Source organism: Pseudonaja textilis, chromosome 4, assembly GCF_049901715.1.
Source record: "Pseudonaja textilis isolate UNSWEBS1 chromosome 4, rPseTex1.2, whole genome shotgun sequence".
NCBI classification, from domain to species: domain Eukaryota; kingdom Metazoa; phylum Chordata; class Lepidosauria; order Squamata; family Elapidae; genus Pseudonaja; species Pseudonaja textilis.
This window is the reverse complement of record NC_141993.1, coordinates 63,889,950-63,908,129: the sequence shown is the minus strand read 5'-3', so window position 1 is coordinate 63,908,129 and position 18,180 is coordinate 63,889,950. Positions and strand designations below refer to the sequence as shown.

Genomic DNA, 18,180 nt, shown 5'->3' with positions numbered 1-18,180 from the left:
CTTTTTCTAGAGTCTCAACATCTTTTTTATAATGAGGTGACCAAAACTGGATGCAGTACTGTAGGTGTGGTCTTACTAAGGCTTTATAGAGTGGTATTAGTACCTCACTTGATCTCGATTGTATCTCTTAATGCAAGTTAGGATTGCATTAGCTTTTTTGGCTGCTGCTGCACACTGCTGGCTCATATTTAGCTGGTTGTCCACTAAAACTCCAAGATCCCTCTCACAGTTACTGCTGTTGAGCCTGGTTTCACCTAGTCTGTATGTGTACTTTTGGTTTTTCTTGCCTAAGTGTAGGACTTTACTTTTCTCTACATTGAATTTCATTTTGTTAGATATGGCCCAGTGTTCTAGTCTGTCAAGATCCATCTGGATCTTGAGCCTATCTTCTTGGGTGTTAGCTATTCCTGCCAGCTTAGTATCATCTACAAATTTGGTAAGTTTCCCTTTTATTCCCTCATCTAAGTCGTTAATGAAGATATTGAAGAGTACGTTAAAACTGTAAGACTCAAAAATTTGGATTGAATGATTTTCATTGGATTTAAGAGGGGTGCACACGTGGGAACCATATGTCATCTGAAAGATTGGTTTTGTTTTAAAGATATTAATGGCCACTAATGTACAATAGCCTTCTCTTAAGAAAGAAACTCAGTATAATCTTTGCATCCCTCTCAGTTGTCTTTTTGACAACTGACTTACATTATTCTTTCCAGGAAGGATGGAATATCAGTCCAAGGTATTTAATGAATAGGAATTGTACCATTGAGTTTCCATTTATTTGCCAATGATATTTATGACAGCAGAACCCCCTTAAAAAAAGATTTAGAGTATCTAAATGTTATGTCTCACCTGGACAAACAAAGTAATAAGTCCAAACTTCCAACTGAAACACAAATAAGCAGGCAAGTCCGGTAACTACAGTGTTAACTTCCTTAATCCAAAAACATTCTTGGCAGTCTCACGCCAGCTGTCTGCCAAGTCTGATAAGGAAGCATAAATCACGAGCCGACGCCACACACAGGAAAAATGCAGAAGCTTCTATCCCAAATTAACAAGTTGTCCCGGACGAGAATCCAGAGCTAATACGCCCACTTTTATTCCCTGAGGGGCGTGTCAATCTCATCTCAGTGTTTGATTTGTCCTTTCCTTCTATGTTGGATCTCACGCTTATGCCTGTGTCTTTGCCTTGTATCAAACCAACATTCCTCAGTTTGATCCTCAGCCAGAGGCTCCGCTACGCTCTCCTGATTATCTGCCGACACCTGAGGCACAACCAGGGAGGAAGGTCCTGGGGAGGAAGGCAATTCCAAATCCTCCAGCAAAGCAGGCTCAAACCTCAGAGCCAAATCCTCCTCTTCCTCATGGCTCAAGTCTGTGTCCTCCAGCAAAGCAGGCTCAAACCTCAAGGCCAAATCCTCCTCTTCCTCATTGCTCAAGTCTGTGTCTTCTAACAGAGCAGGCTCAAACCTCCGAGTCACAACATCTAATAATGAAGGTTTTTTCATTATAGTAGGTTTCTAGAGCTCAGTCTTCTGCGTCTAATCTGTGTAGTAAAAATATAACAGCAGCATCAACATAAGGAAACAAAGTGATCTGTACATTCCTCATAGTGAAAGATTAAAGTTGCTTTTGGATAAAGCTATAGTTCAAATAAATATGAAGTAAGAGAAGAGGCAAAATGCTGTTTTACTTTACCCCTTTCAGCATTAGGATATTGGCAGAGGTAAAGATAATGATCAAATATAACTTTCACAGGATATTTTTGTGTTTTCTTAATTAACAGTATATATTAACAGTATATATCTCCTTTGTGAAAGATCAATTTATACCAGTGCCTATCCTAACTATAGAGTTGAATGCAGATTTCAGATCAGGAAAAACAAACAATGTCCTGCGAGGTGCCCCATGAAGGGACATAAATAGAAAGATATTGGGAGATAAATTGTAAATTAATAATTTAATTTTATAGATATAACTTTATTTTTTCATTGACCTGATTTTTTTATTTTTAAATTGATCCAAGGAAAAAAGCTATTGCTTATGCTTCTCCATTGTTGGATCAATTATTTATTAGAATGTATTTCTCTTAGGTACAAGCCAGTACGAGAAGATGAAGATAGTAATAAAGATTGTGTTGGTGGTAAAAGAGGAAGAGCACAAACTGCTCCTACGAAAACATCTCCCAGAAATGCAAAAAAACATGATGAATTGTGGCATGGTAAGTAATTTGTTCATTTCCTAATGTAGACTAAAGGTTGTATAAGTTTTGAACTATATTAGTTCAACTGCAATTTAATTGACATTGTATTTCTACACTTGTATTATGTAAAATGACTGATGAAAATATTGTATACAATTCCTTCTCTAATGGAATTTATTTTCTTATAGATGGTATATGTCCTTTTGTCTCAAATCCTTTGGAAGTTTATCTGATATCTTCCGCTCCTGAAAGTATAACTTTTGAAGATCCTTCAGTAGATGTTGTTATTCTTTTAAGAGTTTTACATGCTATCAGTCGCTATTGGTATTATCTATATGATGTAAGTATTCATGGTACATTTGCATTAGATGTCTGAATCTGTGTTGAGCTTCAATTTTTCTTAGGTATAATTTAAATAAATTTTAATTGTCCATATAAGATCAGCAGAAGAATGTTAATTAACTATGTATGAAATTATTGGTTATTGTCCTTATGACAATAGTATTGTTTCACCACAAAGCTAATTTATCCATGCATATCAATAGAAAATTATAGTGGACCTGAATAATTTACTGTATGGTTATCCATTCATGCAGATATTACACTTTAAAAACCACATCAAATGTTGATTACTTGACACTTCTGAGAATATAAGAACTGCCTTTGATTACAGCAAAGACAATCTATTCAGTATATTGATAAATGCACATATCATGTGAGATTGTTTAACACAAAGAATAATTTATATGATCATTTATCAAATGATTCTCTGGAAGTGTACTTCAAAATGCTTTGAAGGAAATTTAAGCTATTGCTGGGTAGATTTGGGAAGAGATTATCATTTTTGTTCTCTATGTTTTGTGGTATTTCTTTATGTTATATAAGGCATGGTTAATACGAATGAGAAATTTTATACAGAGAGGAAGTGGGAGAGTTATGGCACCTAGCTTTTGATGGTATACTATGATTTATAAAGAGGCAAAGCAGGTTCAGAAGACATGTCACAATCTCTGTCTTGTAATAGCCTTCATACATTTAACTGCTAAATAAAAACAACTTTCTTTTTGTTGCTGCAGAATGCAAGCTGTAAAGAAATTATTCCAACATCTGAATTTATCAACAGTAAGCTAACAGCGAAAGCTAACAGACAGCTTCAAGATCCTTTGGTAATAATGACAGGAAACATACCAACATGGTTGACAGAGCTAGGAAAATCATGGTATGAAGTTTGTTAATCACTATAGATACTTTAATATGTTTATTCCTTATTGCATAAGGTTTTTTTATTATGAATGAATAAAAAATAGGAAAATAAATACAAAATACTAAATTTTGATTTTAGACGGATGACTTTATGAAACGTATAAAACCACTTGATTTAATAAGAAGCACAAACACACCATGCACTATATTTCAGGTTACTGAAATGCATAATACCAAGAAGAATAAACAATTCTTTACATAAAGTTTTGAGTTGTCTTGTCTTTAATGTTTATGCAATATATACAGTTTGCCTAGATACTTAGTGGTTGGGAGATCAAAGAAAATAATGAAAAGAAGTTGTTTCTTGGTGACAGTTTTCCAAATCATGACACTGGGTTGTATCCCTGCTCCCAAGAGGAGTTCTACAAAAATCTGGCTTTTTAAATGAGTACTTAAGTATTATTCATGTAACATAGTAATTTTAAAAAATTAGGAGATATGGCTTCTTTTATTCATGTCCCAAATTTTCTAGATAGAATTACAACTTCATAAGAGGCTGAATTTTGCAAATTAAAAATATAATTTGGTTGCAAATCTAGCTTTATTCAAGTCTTTATCTTGCCAATACTTAAATAAGCTAATTAATTCACTTTACACTGATTTTGACATATAGAAGTTTGGAATGGATTTGTTTGAAGGGGTAACTACCGTAATGTTGTTTGAACTTTAGAGGTATGTTTTGTAGATTCTAAGAAAATCACCATATTTTTTGGAGTATAAGATGCACTTCCCCCCCATAGAAAATCTGTGGAAATGTCTGTGTGTCTTATATAGCAAATATGGGCCCATTTTTGGCCTCCCAAATCCTCTGCGTGTCCAGTTTTTGCCCTCCCTGGTGTCCAGAAGCACTCTGCAGGCCAAAAACGCACCCATTTTTGGCCTTTAGAGCAGGGGTGGGATTCAAATTTCTTAAAACCGGTTCTGTGGGCATGACTTAATTTGGTGGTCATGTGACTGGGTGGGTGTAGATTGTATGTAAATATATTTATGTAAACATTGAATTTTTTTTATAAAAAAGAACTTTTACCCAAAATCAGGCAAAGCAGGCAGGCAGATTGAATTGCTCACAGAATCACAGATTCACTTAGAGATCTATGATTCTGCAATCTGCTACCTGAGTCTGTCACAAAATTTGCTAGCAAGGAAACTCACAAAATTAACTCACAACAAACATGTATGTAAATTCAGCTCTGCTTTTAGATTAGCTAGAAAGCAAGAAATCCAATGATTTCCTGCTTTCTAGCTAATCTAAATCTCCTGGCACAGCAGATGGTTGGGGAGGGGGAAAGAAAAAATGGCAACTTACCAAACCCAGGCAAGTTTGATGGCGTGAATGCCAGGTAAGGAGTGAGTGGGCCGGGCAGGGCCAGCCAGTGGCATGATTTGCTGGTTCTCCGAACTGGGCAGAATCATAACAACCAATTCTATAGAACCGGACCAACCAGGTAGAATCCACCCCTGCTTCAGAGGCCTCCATAGGTCCCGTTTTTGCCCTTCCCTCCTCTGCAGAGTGCTTCTGGACACAGGGCAGTGCAAAAACGGAACCCACGGAAGGTTTTGGGAGCCTGCAGACTGCTTCCGGACACTGGGGAGGACAAAACAGGATGTGTGGAGGTAAAAAAATATTTTTTTCTTGTTTTCCTCCTCTAAACCAAGGTGCATTTTATAGTCTGGTGTGTATTATACTCTGAAAAATGCGGTACATCTTTTTTTTCCCTAGGGGTGTTTACTTGAAATCTGTTTCAGTAGGCATTCAGTTACCAGATTTAAATGCTTGTACTGATTTGCACCTTCAGTAGTCTCCAATAGTATACTTTAAATATTTTACTGTATTTAATATTTTTTCATTTGGCAAGTTATTTTAAAATTTTACATTGTGCAGTGAGAACTAGATAATGAAAGTGTTTTCAGTCTCATGATTGCAGATTTGTAATGACATTTAATTCCAAAATAATAAACTTGTAATGTAAACATTATTTCTCTTTTTATAGTCCTTTTTTCTTTCCATTTGACACTCGGCAAATGCTGTTTTATGTAACTGCATTTGATCGTGATCGAGCCATGCAGAGACTGCTGGATACTAATCCAGAAATCAATCAGTCTGATTCTCAGGATAGCAGAGTAGCACCCCGTCTGGATCGGAAAAAGGTAAATTATTATAGGAATTCATTCTAAGTCATTGGATTTTGAATAATTAATTAATTAAATTAATTTTTATGCTGCCTATCTTTTTATGCTGTCTATCTAGGAATCAAATAAACATCAGGATTACTGTGCTCATCTGCAATATTAGATTATTTCAACAAACAATAGCTAAAACAACCGAAAGCCTAGGATGATATGTTAATTTAGCCTATGTCAAATTTCCATTATATGTAATTTAAATGAATTTAATTAAAGGTAATTTACATGGCTAGAGAGACAGTTTTGTGGCTAAGGTGCCAGACTAAAAATCAGGAGACAGAGAATTCTAATCCTGCCTTATGCATGAAAGCTGGCTGGGTGACTTTAGGTCAATCACTCTGTCTCAGCCCAGCCAATTTCACAGTATTATTATTTTGGGGAAAATAAGAGGAAGGAGAATTAGAGATGTTTGCTACCTTGAGTTATTTATAAAAATAATAAAGGCAGGATTTAAGTGAATTTATATACTCATCCATGATTATGATGATATTAAAATTGTAGCTGGACAATAAATGCAGACGAAATAATTTGTCCTTTTCTTTGACAATAGCGCACAGTGAATAGAGAGGAATTGTTAAAACAAGCAGAATCGGTGATGCAAGATCTGGGCAGTTCAAGAGCTATGTTGGAAATCCAGTATGAAAATGAAGTAAGCAAAGATTATGATTGTAGATTTCTACAGATAGTGGTAATATTTATCTTCCTCTGTGAGTAAGTAAAAGGATTAAACAGGTTCTGTGCTCTAAATTTCTGTTTTTCCTTTTTTTGTCCACTGCCAATATCTATAAGCATACAGATTGGCTCTATTGCAGCTACAAAATCTGAAAATTGCTGTTAAAAATATTTCAAAGTTTAAACTTGTCATGAAATCTCATGCCATTGTTCTTGATTGAAATCTTAACATTTTCTGGCAAATACTGGAAGGAATTCATTCCCCAGAATAGTTATCTCTGACATAGGAGCTATAACTTTATTTGTCCAGAATTATCATAAAAGATTAAAGTAAAGGTATTTGAAGTAAAAAGTATTTTGAGTATTTTTCTATCATAACTAACTTATAATTAAGTCTTCCACTGCAGTGTTTTCAATGGCTGTTTTTTTATGTTTTCTCCTCCTTTCAAGAACAAGACTTATAGTTTGCTGGATTTTAACAACTAGCATTTCCTGTTGCAGGATGGTTGTTGTTTTTTCCCTTCAAAGATCATATAATGTTGAATAGTGATTTGTTTTTCCTCAAAAGGTTGGCACAGGTTTAGGCCCCACACTGGAGTTTTATGCACTTGTATCTCAGGAATTACAACGGGCAGACTTGGGCCTATGGAGAGGTGAAGAAGTTACTCTTGCCAATCCTAAAGGTAAATAAGGGTCAAATCAAATTGCATTCCATCATCGATTCACTGGTAACTGCCACTAGTGTTTGCTAGCGAGGTAGAAGGGAATAACCGTGAAAGTTAGTTTGCTGAGAATTTCTTCAGAGACTAAAGAATTTAGAATCCAGATAAATTTAGGATCACTTCTGCCATGTAACTGTCCTACATCACTTCTAAAACTAGTACTAGTGGGAATATACTGTAATTAATGATAGACTTGCAGAATGAACTACAAGTATGATTGACATCTTGGACTGACAAACAGGCCTCTCCATTTCCTCAATAGAAGCAACTCAAAGATTTGCCTCCTTATTCCCAACTCTCATTAGCTGGCAGATGCAGGATCAGGATTGCTCTGCATGATTCTTTTTTAGAAAGTGAAAATTCAAGATTGATATTGAAAATGTTGGGGGATTTTATACTATAAATAACACAAAAGCTTTGGAGAAATTCCTTAAACTTGATATAGAACTGTAAATATAGTTTACAGTTTATAAAACTTTAAGTCATAAATACTTGACTTTTTGCTCAATTTGGAGCAGCATAAAAATGTTACACTGCTGGATATTGTTGATTTTTCTTGAATTTGTCCATGTTTTTAAACATACTAGAGTAAATACTCTTAAACTGGTGTGGTTAGCTTTAAGATGTTACTAGTTTAATCTTGTTGTTTGATTTGTGTATAAGACTACTTTTTGTTTTGAACAGGAAGCCAAGAAGGGACCAAATATATTCATAATATTCAAGGTCTGTTTGCACTTCCATTTGGCAGAACTGCTAAGCCTGCCCATATTGCTAAAGTTAAAATGAAGTTCCGTTTTCTGGGAAAATTAATGGCAAAAGCAATCATGGATTTTAGACTGGTAAGAGCAAAACTGGTTTGAGCTTGATGTAACATTTACTATCTTTGAAGTAACTTTTATTGTTATATGTCACATATATCAATTTCATATGTGAAATTACAAAGTAACCAATACATCTTTTAATGTTGGAAACAATATTCTATTCAGTATTAGCTGGATATGATTTACTTTTTGTTAATTCAGCTAATGTTGTTGTCAAAATTTTATAGTCTACATTCAATAAAAAGATTGGTCTGTATCGTGGTTTCTCTGGATTCTCTTCTTTGTAATTTAAAGCTGCGTGTGCTTCTTTCCATGTTTGTGGTATTTCCTTTGTTAATTTCATTCATAGTGTTTGTCAATTATTCTAATTATCCCCCACTTATCAACTATCGGTATGGATAGCTTTCTTAAGCAATGTGGTCTGCAGCTTGAGATGAAAAATATATTGTGCCTGTTTGATCTGAATATGGTCAGGTGCTGTATTTCATACAGATCCTTGAGATGGTCATGTACAATATTGTTTAACTGATGCAATAGTAAAATAATAAAAATGCATATATATATATATATAGTGTATATATATGTATATAATGTTTAGCTATTGAAATGTTTTACCTTTTGCTTTTAGGTTGACCTTCCACTTGGCCTTCCCTTTTACAAATGGATGCTGCGACAGGAAACATCTCTAACATCTCATGACTTGTTTAATATTGACCCTGTAGTAGCCAAATCTGTGTATCATCTTGAAGAAATTGTGAGACAGAAGAGAAGACTTGAACAAGACAAATCACAGGTATCCATGCTTATTAGATAGGAAAGGCTATATTTGGTTCTCTTTTCAATTGATCCTCCTTAAAAGGAGTATTTCACTTTGTCCCGCATTTAAATTAATTCTTCTGAGAAGATGTTTAACTATGTACTTAAAATATAAAAAACTAAAACATTTTTACCAGGTAATCATTTGTGTTTATGCTTATACCTTTAGACCAAAGAAAGTCTACAATATGCACTGGAGACCCTTACAATGAATGGCTGTTCAGTTGAAGATCTAGGATTGGACTTCACATTGCCAGGGTTTCCAAATATAGAACTGAAAAAAGGAGGAAAAGACATATCTGTAACTATTCATAATTTGGAAGAATATCTCAGAGTAAGTAACACCAGAGGTTTTGAAGGATTTGAATGGCAATAAGATTTTATTTTTAATACTAATTCTGAATGATTGCTGACATGTTCCATGATGCTGGTGATGAAACTTCAACTACAATTATTTTAAATTGTTCCTAAAATACTTGCTAAAAGGTTATGTGTTCTTTAGTTCCTGGATATGCTTATTTATAAATGTGTTTATTACACTGATAAGAAATATGCTTCCATTGTGTTTTAATCTGTGTCAGAGAGGAAATATATTTTAATCATTTTTAAACTTAAAAGTTTCACTTAAAAATAAAAATATCAGTACAATTTTTTACACATATATTTAAAATCATAGACCACTTCTGGGTTCATCATAGGACAACAATATTATTTAGATAGAAATGTGTAGTATTGTCAGTTAATCATGCTGCAGCTACCAATAACAATACAGAATAAATTTCATAATTAGAGAATTTATATGAGAAATATTGTTGAGTTTTTCTGCTTTATTATTTAATTAATAACAAAAAAGAAACAATTGTTTTAAGTTATATAACTTAGATTTGGATGGTAGATTAATTAGTTTTCTTGCAAACATTGTTACCCATTATTAATAATAAATACTTGAGTACCATAGTAATGTTACTATTTTGTCAATGTTTTCTTATAGCTAGTTATATTCTGGGCACTAAATGAAGGTGTTTCTAGACAATTTGACTCATTCAGAGATGGATTTGAATCTGTCTTTCCCCTTAGTCATCTTCAGTACTTCTATCCTGAGGAGGTTAGTACATTTCATGTTTGAGTCTAGAGAAATAACTTTGTATTCTTGAGTTGTATTTTCTTGGTTATAAATGTGTAGATTTATACAACTTGTTTGGTAAAGGAAATCTCTCATGGAAAATATTTAACTTCATAAAACTAAATTATCCTGATTTCTTGGCACAGTTTTGAAATGGCCACATACTTTTATTTTTTGGTGTTTGCAGTCGATGTGTTGAGGACACTATACCTCTTACACAGTATTGCATAATTCTGTAATTTGTGGCTTGTTTTTTAAGAGCTGATAGTCTTTTGTGATATTTGGTTTACTTCGTAAGGAATAAAAAGTAGGTGGAAAAAAGAAAAACAGGCTATGAAAAATACAAATTTCTGCAAGATTTGGATAAATGGCACATGCAGTTCTGCACAAGGAATTTTGTTAATCATATAACAGTTCTGCAGAAATAATAGCAATAGCTCTTAGACTTATATTCCGTTTTATAGTGCTTTACAGACCTCTCTAAGCCGTTTACAGAGTCAGCATATTGCCCCCAACATTCTGGGTCCTCATTTTATCGACCTCAGAAGGATGGAAGGCTGAGCCAGCCTTGAGTCTGGTGGGATTTGAATTGCCAAATTGCAGGCAGCCAATAGTCAGCAGAAGTGGCCTACAGTATACCACTCAACCACTGCGCCACCGAGGCTGACTTGACTTCTGTACTCTTCTGTCTTCACATTTCTCATATTGCCTCCTGTTCTAAAACACTCATATAGCTGGACCAGTTGCTGTGTGGTAGCAAAACAGACACTTGGGATGCAAAGACACTAATGGAATGTTGCAGGCCAGATCATGGATATACACATGACAGGTAACATGAATTTCTTGATAAGTGGCAATAATTCATTTATGAGTCAAACAGTTTTTTATATTGCATCTATATCAATATACCATAATGACTGTCTTTGTTAACTGAAGTATTCCTCTTTTTATTATTTTAGTCGTGCTGTGAAATTCCTGTTTGAAATTCTTAGTAGTTTTGATAGTGAACAGCAGAGATTATTTCTTCAATTTGTGACTGGTAGCCCTAGACTGCCAGTAGGAGGTAGGTGTTTTGTTTGATATCTTAATAAAAACAAATCATAATTTATTTGTGTTGAAAGCCATCTTTGTTCCATTTAATCATAACACAGTGTTAGCTCTAAAGAAGGTACTTATATAATTCTTAATTTGTTATCATCCATAGTTATGTTTTAAAATAAAATAATTTATGATCTGATCCTGCTTGGATCATACCAATAAATAAAGGCTGTCAAGTATAATAAACTTTAGTCCTAGATTAGTATATATTGACTGCAACATTATCCTAGTATATAAGAAGTTATATATGAAGTTATAATGAAAGTAGATCTGACCTCTGGTTTGGTTAATTATATGGACGTTCTCTTTATATCTGTGGGACAGTCACTGTCTCTCAGCTCAGGTTACTTACGGGCTTATTGTGGGGGAGAGATGCTGCTTGATTTCCTGAGAAAACTGGAATAAAAATAAAAAATGTATAATTTCATCAGAGCACTATTTATTTGCCTTGAATAGTGTGCGATTAGGCGGCAATTACTAAATAAAAATAAATAAATGAAATAAGGAGTCCATATTTACAGGCTTATTTTGTGCGGGAAGGGGAGAAATGCACTTAGAAAGAGCTAAACAACTAGACTGTTTGTGATAATCAATCATTTAAGACTCTTGAATTCTAGCCTGTTGAGGAAGGAACAAATTGGCGAGAGATTTTTGAAGAAACATCATAGCTTCAAATGTGTTCTACCTTTCCTTCCTGTTTTAAAAAAACCTTTTACTATTTGAGGGAGCTTCTAGGGGAAATATAAAGTCTTCCACTTTAAACATTACAATTCTTTGTTAGGAAAAGAACATCATACCAACCATACAACAAAAATGATAAGGTTGTGGAAATCTGCACACAGGTATCTTTTGTAATGATGAATCCCATAATGGAAGAAAAGACAAGATACTTTGCTTTGAGAAATGTGAGCTGAAAGATGGTTTGTTTTCATATGGATCCACTTTAGTGATATAAAAACAATGTAAATCATGTTGTATTCTAGCGTGATAGCTTTATATATAAATTTGTAGTGAAGATTGGTTTCCCCCCACTTTCTTCTTAGGCTTTCGAAGTTTGAATCCTCCCCTTACGATTGTACGGAAGACATTTGAATCCACAGAAACTCCAGATGACTTCTTACCCTCAGTAATGACCTGTGTAAACTATCTCAAGTTGCCAGACTATTCAAGTATTGAGATAATGCGTGAAAAACTTTTGATAGCTGCAAAAGAAGGGCAGCAGTCATTCCACCTTTCCTGATCACAAAGAATAATGCAATGTCTGCCTGTTACAGCAAAAAGAGAATCATGATTCTTTTCTAAATGTATCATCTGAGTCGAGGAAACGTTACGCCTTGTTTAGAAAACGGCTTGCAGATTATAAACAAAGACACTAGGTTGATATTCATTAAAGGCCCCTTGGACTTTAAAGTGATCAGGCCCTAAAGTTGTTGTGACAAGATTTCTTTAGCAAGTTCTTGTTTTAAATTATCATTTATCAATGAGTGAAGTTTAACTTGCTTTGCTGTGTGAAATTTAAAAGGGATGTTTTTTCAGGCTGGAACAATAAATGTTGCTGTGCAGTTTAATACTGGGCTGTGTGTATCCATCTAGCCAAGTCTGCAGTTTTTTCCTCCCAAAGACAACTTTGTACATAAGTACAGAAATTGAAAGAAGTATTGGACCCTCTAGCTAAGTAGACTAGTTCTGTATACCATGATTTGCTCCCCTTTCCCTCCCTCATGTATTGTCTGATATGCAATCCACATGGTTCTATTTGTGTGCAACCCTCACAATTGTTACATTTTTGGACATGGACATTTATTGTTCCATGTTTTCTCAAATTAAAAAAATAATTTAATTTTATTAAATATATTGTCAATAATTCCACCTTTGTAAGTAGGTAGGATGTTTCCAATAGCTTAGTTTTAATGTAGTAGTGTATATTGGCTACTTACCAGAAGAAACTCTAGAGCTGTTTACACAGTAATTTCGGCAAACCAACTCTTACCAGGGGCTAGAAGGAGTGTATGCTTTTTGTGTAGTTGAAAAACTCAACAATTGATTGGTCTGGCCAATATTTATGATGTGGCCAGAACATTTTGAATTGATGTAAAGTTTTTTATAAAGTCAAATTAATATTTTTTTCTTCCCTGTTCAGTCCTGTTTTCTTTATTTTAAGTTCACATCTTTTCTGAATTACTTGCCCTGCTGCCAGCTAGCATCCCTTCCCCCCCTCCCCCCCATTTGCCCACAATACTGGTATGGATCAAGACAATTCATCCATTTTTGACACAGATAATGCACCTGTAAGAAATGCTGTCCTACTGTTTTATGTGCTGATTTCTCAAATCTGCAATAATTTACTTCATCAGGTCAATGTTTTTACCTGAATATAAATAAAGTTTGCTTCACCTTTTTGTTCATAGTTCTGTACTGTATGCATAAGTTCAAACCTGTAAATTATTCCAATGCAAGTAAATCATCTTAAATTTTGTTGGCTAAGTTGCCATCTTGTCATGGATGATTTACCATTAAACAAAGTTTGCAAGATCTAGTTTTCTTTATTTTCATGACTTCAAAAATAGAATATTCTAAAACATTCCTGAGATGTACATGCTATGTAGTTCATCTCTTAATTAGAAACAGACATACGATTTTATTCAACTTTGAGAAATCAAAATAAACATTGGAGTACTGTTAAATTTGGTTGAATGATCAGGGTAGAGCATCTATTAAACCTCAGCAAGATTGCTTTTCAGATGAAGAACTTGTAACTATATAATGTACTCAAGTACATGTAACTGATATTCTTTTAAAATAATGGGACTGGCCATATTGTGCACCACTGAACTGTGATGAGAAGCTGAACGTGAAAATCATTATGCAAAGACATTGAGCAGTCTGTAAGATTAGAACTGAATGGAAGTACTTCACAGTGGACATAACAGACCATGGCTAGTATTTCTTAAAAACCGGAAGGCAGTGTTAAAATATGGACTGGTGTTTAAAATTGTTCCGATAATGCTATCAAACATGGCACAAAGACTCGTGTTTATAGTATATTGATAGCAATTTGTTCTTTTTTAAGGTTCTATATTTTAAAAAAATTGACTTATGTAAAAATATTTTGTATTAAAATATCATCTGTATTGATATTTTTTTTACCCATGTTGTCTCCCTACAGAATCCGGGTTTCATTGAATGGCAGTTCTTAAATTCAAATAGTCCTCTGATTTCTGAAAGCCCAAGTAGCTTTGGGGTGGGGGGGGGTGGGGGGGTGGTATGGGAAAATATTGTTTGAGGAAAAATTGACCTATTGCCCCATTGGATCCATGCTACAGGCAAGTTTTATGCTTAATTTGAAAATGGAAAGGGTTTAAAAAGAATAGTGTTTATTCAGCAAGCACAAGAATCGTATAGAATGACACATGAAGAGGCCTTCTGACTGTTTTACCATAGCAAACTTCAGTCTGCCAAAATGAAGTGAAATATAGAAAACTACATCGTGGTTTCCTGAATACTGACACAGTTCATCACTATATTGTCATACTATTAATTTTGGGTATAGTTTTGCTGCTGTTAGCAGACACAGTGGCGATGTAATCTAATTTAAGGTATGAAGTATAGTGCTTTAAAGCAGCTAACAAAGTGTAGCTCGATTGATTGTCTTCAGTAGTTTAGTAGACTGGCAGATGCCTCCAGCTGTGTATTTTGTAAGACTGGCTTGGAATTCTGTTCAAGTAAAATGAATTACTGAGCAAATTAAGCAGATAAATATTTTGTTAGTTTTCGTTGCTTAATGCATGCAGTTTATATGCATTGCTAAATTTTAAGAAATGGGTTGAATATATAATTGTTCTGTTCACAGTAAGAAGTGACAACGTAAAATACTGCTTCTTGAAGACTTTACAATCTTATTTGTTTTGCTCTTCAAATATGAATAACACTCTTTAAACCAGAACCGGAAACTGTTATTTATCAAACTGTATAAAAGATTGTGGGAATTGTAGTCTAACAACATAGCATGGGTAAAGTCTGCCAGTAATAGTGTGGACAAAGCTACTCTTACTTAAGCTATCCTTTCATGAGTACGGTACCCTGAAACTCATAATTGCAATGCATTATGTTGCCTGTAGCTATCACAACTCAATTCACTTTCAAACTGAAAAGTTCTAGTTAGTATTTTGCCATATTATTACCATGTGTATATAAACTGGTGGAAACTGAATTAAAGTCATAACAAAGGACCTAAGAATTAAGATAGTGTCCAAGGATATATAGGTAATTCCAAATAGGGTGGGTTTTTGTAAAGTGTTCTGATCTGATAAATTCTGTTATTTCCATATATCAAGGATGTTCTTTAGATATTGCAGTAGGGGCTCCAATCACAATTGGAACAATAAGAAATTTTCATTTATACTTTCCTGTTTGGTCTACTGCTGCTTTCCAATACTGTGTCTTTAATTGATCCTAAATACATATTTTTAGACATTATTTGTTGCTATTTTATGAATTTTATAACACTTCATAAGAGCACTTTCTCATTCCATTTTTCTGCTTATTCATGTCTTTTCATAATTACTTAAAAGTAGGCAAAAATAGAAAGTGAAACTGAACCATTACTTTCATAGTGAGCAACATCTCTTTCTATGACTCTTCTCAAAAGAACTTCACTTACTTTCCTAACTGTATTTGTGTTTAAGTGTCTTAAAATTGTTTTTAAGTCTCTGAATTTTATTCCTAATATAGGAACAATTCTTAGCTTTGTCATAAGGCACACTTTTAAAGCAATTTAAAGGCATTAAAGCAATTATGGAAGTACACAGTAAGCTGCTTAATTTTCAGATACTAAATTAGTGTCTATGCCACTTCTTGCAATGTTATTGCCTTTGATTGATGCTAGAGAAACATATTCCATGTACAAAAGAAATGGAATATTTCTAAAATGATCTTCAGGCAAAGTTACATTGATTTATAGTACTCTTACATTAAGCTAGTATCTTGAGCATCTCTTTGCTACTTTAAAATTCTAAATTCTAAAGATGTATTGGTTAGAGTTGATGAGATTGATTAGTAGAAAGATATAAAAGCCAGATAGATAATTGAGTTAGATAGATTTATTGAGCTAGATAAATTTATTGAGCTAGATAAATTAGTGCCTTGAGTATTTATTCCTAAAACAGGTTTCTTACTATTATGTCAATGGCAGAGCATTTGGAAAATCTCACTGACTGCATGCATCGTACATAGCTTTATCTAACCATGGTTTATTGAATAAGCCACTGCCACAGCATACTAGGCCTGCATTATGGCTTAGTTATTGTATAAACCATATCATTTTAAATATTGTTACAGAAATACCCAGAGTCACAAGGGAACATGTATTCCAATTTGACTTTAATCCAAAAACCAAGCTAAAACTAACCATTTACCATAAAGCTTACAAAGGCTGGATTTATAAATATAAAATAGTATATAATTGGTTTGTTTGAACTCTGAATTTATGTTAATTTTTGATTCAGTGTGATAAGCAATCTGACAATGGCTTAAATCAGTAAATGATGGTTAGTCAACCATGGGTATTTTATGCAAACACAGTGAAAGTTGCATGCAATTTTGCTTCCTTTAAAATGAGTCTTAAATGGATGGGAATTTTATAAATGTCAAGAAGCATCTTTCTTTTGAAGATAAAATTTAGGCATCATTTTTGTCATCTGCTTTTTCTAATGCTTTTAAAGCCTCATCATGATAATTTTTGCAAAGGTAACATGATTTTAAGACAAGAATAAATCCCATTTCTGCTACTTGCTTTAGCTACTTTGGAATGGATCTATAATATATCTATACATATGTTTTTATGTATATATAAAAATCACAACTAGTAAAGTGCTTTTGTTTATTCTTAGTGTAATATGATTAATTGAAATGTTTTTGGCTAATATGTCTTAGAATCTAAGAGTATCTTTTTTAAAGGTTTAATATCTTTTGCCAGTTAAATTTTCTAACCAAAGTTGTGGACTTCCACCTATAACAGGCACCTTCAGCAGTGCTTTTTCTCTGGTAGCATTTGTTCATTAAATTTAGAGGGCTGTTGGCTCCAGGATGACACCAGTTTACACTTCAAAACGAAACAAGAAGAAAAATGTGTCTGAGCAAACCATATTCTGTATAGGATGTACCACAACTGATAGGGGCTCCACAAATACTCTTATTGGAAGACCTGGAAGTACTGCCAGGTTTTTAAAGACTTCCAGAACATTATCAGGGTGTGAACAACATGAATCTTTGGGGATCCAGAGGGTAGATGTTGCAACAGAGAAGGTACATTTATTATATTCTGATATATGGCATTTAATTAAAGGGATCCAAAATACACTAACTTCAACAGAGCACAAATATTGGGTTAGATACAGGTAGCTTTTGACTTGTAACCATTTGTTTGAAGGCACTGAAAAAGGTGATTTATGACTAGTCTTCACTACTATAACTGGCAGATCCCTATGGTCACGTGATCCAAATCCATTGGCATCTGGCATGTATTTAAGACATCCTGGAGTTATGTGATTAATATTTGTGTCCGTTCCATCCGGCTTCTGAGAAAGTCAATGGAAGAAGCTGGATTTGCTTAACAAGCACCTGATTCATTTGCTTAACAATTATGGCAAAAAGGTCATAAAATCAGGTGTGACTCCTTAACTGCTTTGCTTAGCAATGGAAATTCTGATTGTAAGTCAAGGCCTATTGTACACAAATAGATTTCATTAAGGTATCATTTACTGTTCAAGGGTCAGCAGATGTGTAAGCTAATACGTTGTCCCCCAAAATATCTGACACCATGCTATGAAAATTCAGCAATTGTCCAATTTTCTGAAAGTTTTCCCTTCTAAGTTAAAAGGGTGTTTAATTAAACAACAGTTTTTTTTCTCATATTCTCTAATAATTTTAAATGTCATTCTCAAAATCAATCAATCTGAATAGAGCTGAAAGTGACTTTGGAGGTCTTCTAGTCCAACCCCTGCTCAAGAAAAAGACCCGATACCATTTCAGACAAGTGGCTGTCCAGTCTTTTCTTAAAAATTTCCAGTGATGAACTACCTACAGCTTCTAAACACAAGCTGGGCCACTGGTTAATTGTTCTCACTCTTAGGAAGTTTCTCATTTCCAGGCTGCTTCTCACCTTGATCATAGTTTCCATCCATTTTTTCTTTACACTTTTATTGCAATAAGCTTTTCAACAATTGTTAAGTTTCTTCAGTAATATAACTATTCTGAATCCTATAATAATATCAGGATGTAGTA

At 34.0% G+C, this 18,180-nt stretch overlaps 1 protein-coding gene across 6 annotated transcripts in view; it reads left to right on the top strand.

Moving 5' to 3' along the window:
* The window catches only part of TRIP12 (thyroid hormone receptor interactor 12), an 88,794-nt gene extending 74,758 nt beyond the window's left edge, over positions 1 to 14,036 (top strand). For all 6 annotated transcript variants that reach the window (XM_026701547.2, XM_026701543.2, XM_026701549.2 and 3 more), the window contains 13 exons: positions 2,091 to 2,218; positions 2,389 to 2,540; positions 3,277 to 3,419; positions 5,455 to 5,611; positions 6,198 to 6,296; positions 6,888 to 7,002; positions 7,726 to 7,880; positions 8,491 to 8,655; positions 8,848 to 9,012; positions 9,670 to 9,783; positions 10,536 to 10,630; positions 10,761 to 10,864; positions 11,943 to 14,036. In XM_026701547.2, the coding sequence (XP_026557332.1) occupies positions 2,091 to 2,218; positions 2,389 to 2,540; positions 3,277 to 3,419; positions 5,455 to 5,611; positions 6,198 to 6,296; positions 6,888 to 7,002; positions 7,726 to 7,880; positions 8,491 to 8,655; positions 8,848 to 9,012; positions 9,670 to 9,783; positions 10,536 to 10,630; positions 10,761 to 10,864; positions 11,943 to 12,139 (1,789 nt within the window). In that variant the 3' untranslated portion in view covers positions 12,140 to 14,036. The remainder of the gene's footprint in view (positions 1 to 2,090; positions 2,219 to 2,388; positions 2,541 to 3,276; positions 3,420 to 5,454; positions 5,612 to 6,197; positions 6,297 to 6,887; positions 7,003 to 7,725; positions 7,881 to 8,490; positions 8,656 to 8,847; positions 9,013 to 9,669; positions 9,784 to 10,535; positions 10,631 to 10,760; positions 10,865 to 11,942) is intronic.
* The last annotated feature ends 4,144 nt before the right edge of the window (positions 14,037 to 18,180 follow it).